Below are 4,117 nucleotides of genomic sequence, written 5' to 3'. Positions count from 1 at the left end.
AAGTAGTTAAGGAGGCACTTGGAGCCACGTTCGCTGTCGGTGATGATGCGCACAAAGTCGTAGTCGACGTGGTTGGGGCCTCCAGCTCTGGTGACGTTGCAGCTGCGAACGAACCTTGTCGTAAGAGATGACGGTCTCGGGACGGAACAGATCGAGGGCGTGTTGGCAGGACGACAGGTTAGGGCCGCCACGAGGGACGACCTCGCATCCTTTGGGATCATCGGCGTCCTCACCCGCAGGCACATGACCCCCTGTGTCCTGGTTGAGGGGCGTCCACGAGATGATGGTAGTCCAGTTGGCGGCGGTGGTGGTGTTGGCTGCGCGGTCACAAGGTTGCTGCGCAGCACAAGGCGGCTGGTCCAAAAGGAGAGGTGGGGGCTCTGAGGCTCTGGGCGATGGCTCAGGCGATGGCTCAGGCGATGGCTCAGGCGATGGCTCAGGCGATGGCTCAGGCGATGGCTCAGGCGATGGCTCAGGCGATGGCTCAGGCGAGGGCTCAGGCGAGGGCTCTGGCGAGCCAGCGCGCGAGTCGGGTTTCGAACTGGAGGCCAGTCGACTGCCGTCGGGCTCTTGAGCGGCTGCGCCACTGGCAGAGGGCAAAACTGGTCGAGTCGCATTTGTCTGGTATTTGTCGGACAAACGCTGCACTGGTTGAAGGCAAGCGAGATGAGGAGCGCGACTTGGCTCATCAGCAAGGCACTGCGAAGCTGGACGGGACGGGCGGTGAGGCGGTGCGAATGTGGGTCCATTCGGGTCGACCGCGGCCGCCAAGGCTGCGAGCAGCCAAGGCAACGCCATATGCGGCGGAACTTAGCGGCGCAAGACCTCTCGGAGGTCGCAGGCCGACCTCGGGGAGGTCGGGGAAAACCCCCGTTCGGCTATCTACTCGCTCCCCTCACTATTCACAGACACTACGGCTGTACTCACAGTGGCTACTGAGACTGTTCACACGTGACGTTCACACCTGGGGGACCAGGGTGTATCCGCAACTTGCGCAGAGTCACACACACACACACACACACAGGCCGCGCGCTGTGTTCTTGTTTCTATCCCTATCTTTTTTCTTTTTCAGTCTTTTCAGTTACCTTTCCCGGAGGAGGACGGACAACGCCGTGTCAAAATTCTTCTCTGCTCTATCGGCGCCGGCCGCAAACCACACCTGCCAAGAGCGCTCGCGCTCCATGGCGCAGAAGAACGATGTCCGGCAGACGCTCCAAGCCTCCATCCTCGCGGCGCTGCGTGGCGTCACCGGCGAAGACCAGTTGACCGTCCTCCTGCTCGATGACACGATGCGGCGGGTCGTCAGCCGCTGCTGCCGGCTCTCTGAGGTGATGGCGGACGCCAACATCACGCTGGTGGAGCACATCCTCGCGCCCGAGGCGAAGCGCGCGCCGCCGGCGATGGCGGCCCACCTCTCCGCCGTCTACCTCATCGCTCCGACCGAGTCGAGCGTCTTTGCGCTCGAGCAGGAGCTGACCACGCGCCGGCGGCTCTACGGAGGCAAGAGGCACATCCTGGTCTCCTCGGCGCTGCCGGGCCCGCTGCGGGGCACGCTGCGAGTCCTCTCCGCCGGCGGTGCGCTCGCTTCGCTCCGCGAGGGCGTCGCGGTGGAGGCGCTGGCGCTGCACGCCGGCGCGTTCTCACTCGACCGGCCGTCCGCGCTCCGCCGGCTGTACGGGCCTCCGCCCCCGCTCAACGAAGACAACATCGAGGCGCGGCTGCTGCAGGGCGAAGACGAGGCGGGCGGCGAGCGCGCGGCGGCCGTGTCTCATGCAGCCGAGCAGCTCGCCAAGCTCTGTGCCTTGCTCGGTGACGCGACTCCGTCGGTGCGGTGATAAGAGAGAAGGCGGATAGAAACCAAGAACACAACACGACGGTGGCGGGGGAGCCTACACGAGGGGTAGAGGGGCACGCCCGCGCAACTAGGCGACACAGGCACCCCAAATGGCGGCCGTGCCAGAGGGACACCGAGGCGAAGAGCAGCCCGCCGGCTAGTGGACGCCGGCGCGTTTAGGGTTGGGGGTGGTGGGCAGAGGAGGACGTCACGCTGGAGCCGCACACACACACACGAGCTCGACACTCATCCTCATAGGTGCGGTACCGGGCGCGTGACCACCCGGTGTCCAAGGCGCTCGCCGCTGCTAAAGCTGCCTGCCTCCCTCCCTTCCCCTCTCCTGCCTACCCGCCTCCCTCTCCCTGCACGCACACACACGCACACACACGCACGCACGCACGCACGCACGCACGCACGCACGCACGCACGCACGCACGCACGCACGCACGCACGCACGCACGCACGCACGCACGCACGCACGCACGCACGCACGCACACACGCACGCACGTAAACCCGCCTGAGCGCACGCACGTTTGTCCAAGGCGCTCGGCGTGGCTCTGGTGGCGGCGACGCCGGCAGCGCGCGCGGGAGCCGGAGGGGAGGCGTCGGGAGGGGCGGGCGGCGAGGCGGCGGCGGCGGGGCGCCGGAACGTGTCCGTGTTGCTCGTCGATCGCTCCTCCGACCTCTTCACGCCGCTGCTGCACGATTTTGGGCTCGAGGCGCTCGCCGAGGCGCGGGGCGTGCTGCGGGAGGGTCGCTTCCGGTGCCGAGAGGAGCCGAGAGGAGCCGGGAGGAGCGGGGAGTAGAGAGGAGGGCTGCGGAAGGGGCCTTCGGGCGCCGCGTCTTCGGCTTCAGCCTCAGCAGCCGCGGCCGAGCCTGTGCGCGACCTCCCATTCTTGTCGACGTGTCTCTACTGTGGCTAGGCGCGACCCGACACGCAAGTCTGCGGCGGAGGAGAGGTCGCAGCATTCTTCTCCCACCGACCGCCGACAGCGAATCCTCTGTCCACAGGTCTGCGGCCAAGAACGGCCCGTCCCAGGTGCTGCTGGGGGGCGGAGGCGGCGACGAGGTCTGGGAGGGGATCCGCTTCCAGACGCTCGACACCGTGGAGGAAGCGCTGTTCGCGTCGACGCGCGCCTTCGTCGCCGAGAACAAGGCGGTGGAGGAGGCGCGGAGCCGCGTCGCGCCCTGACATCTCCTAGACATGTCCTAGACATTGCCTAGGCGGTGGAGGAGGCGCGGAGCCGCGTCGCGCGTGGCGAGGAGCTCTCGACCAAGGAGATGGTGCAGGTGAGCCGGCCGGATTCATCAATGATTAAATGGTTCTCCTCCCCCCGAACCTCGCCCCTTTGAATGCCGTGCGGCTCCTGTCGTCTAGACGTGGAGTCGCGAGGGCTGCCTGGCCCTTGCCCCACCACCTTGTGTGGTGTGGAGAAGTGTACCTCACCTCACCTTACCTGGTGCAGGTGAACCGGCGGCTCGCGTCGTTGTCGTACAAGCGGAAGGAGGAGGCACTCAAGGCCGCGCAGCAGCTACGAGGAGAGGACGGGGCTCTGCGCACCCCTCCCGCCCCTCACGCCTCGACTCGTTCACACCTCAGGTCGCGGACGAGGTGCGGGAGAGCGTCATGTCGCTGCTGATCGCCCCCGCGCCGCTGCCGACGATCGGAGGTCCGCAACTCCGCCCCGCCGCGGGGCATCAGCCGAGATCAGCCGAGATCGGCCGAGACTAGGCCGAGATCGGCCGAGATCAGCCGAGATCGGCCGAGACTAGGCCGCCCTCCGCCCGCCGCGGAGGACACGCCGCTGTACAAGCTCATGATGCTCGAGCAGGATTTGGCCACTGGCCGCGACGGCGCCACCGGAGGAGCAATCAAGCAGGCACGATCTCGGCGGATCTCGGCGGATCTCGGCGGATCTCGGCGGATCTCGGCGGATCTCGGCGGATCTCGGCGGGTCTGTCAGCAGGCCGAGACCCTCTCCCGCATCGTGGGTACCCTTGTCGACCCTCTCTCCGCGCCGCCGCCGAGCGCCCGCAGCACCACGCGCGCTTCGACCGACTCGGCGCCCTTTCCTCGCGCCCGAGATCGCCCGGAGATCGCCCGGAGATCGCCCGGAGATCGCCCGAGCTTAGGCGCGCGCGGCGTCCTTCTCTGCATCCGCGCCCGCGGCCGAGTCGACCGGCGGCACGGAGGGGGCGGGGGCGGAGGCGGAGGCGCCGAGGGCCGCGGAGGTGGAGGTGCTCGAGCGGCAGCTGTGGGTGTGAGCAGCGTCTCTTCACAC

At 67.6% G+C, this 4,117-nt stretch overlaps 1 protein-coding gene across 1 annotated transcript; it reads left to right on the top strand.

Moving 5' to 3' along the window:
* Positions 1–1,181: 1,181 nt before the first annotated feature.
* On the top strand, positions 1,182–4,094 carry EMIHUDRAFT_122677 (hypothetical protein; the record flags this gene model as incomplete). The annotated part of the gene is made up of 8 exons (XM_005787403.1): positions 1,182–1,826; positions 2,093–2,119; positions 2,378–2,598; positions 2,759–2,794; positions 2,847–2,994; positions 3,060–3,125; positions 3,436–3,447; positions 3,969–4,094. Coding segments are annotated over 8 exons (1,281 nt in total), but the record flags the coding sequence as incomplete, so codon positions are not given.
* Between the last annotated feature and the right edge of the window lie 23 nt (positions 4,095–4,117).

Source organism: Emiliania huxleyi (assembly GCF_000372725.1).
Source record: "Emiliania huxleyi CCMP1516 chromosome Unknown EMIHUscaffold_1422, whole genome shotgun sequence".
Lineage (NCBI taxonomy): Eukaryota > Haptophyta > Isochrysidales > Noelaerhabdaceae > Emiliania > Emiliania huxleyi.
Note: the sequence above shows the minus strand (reverse complement) of the source record. Positions and strands in the feature narration are given on the sequence as shown.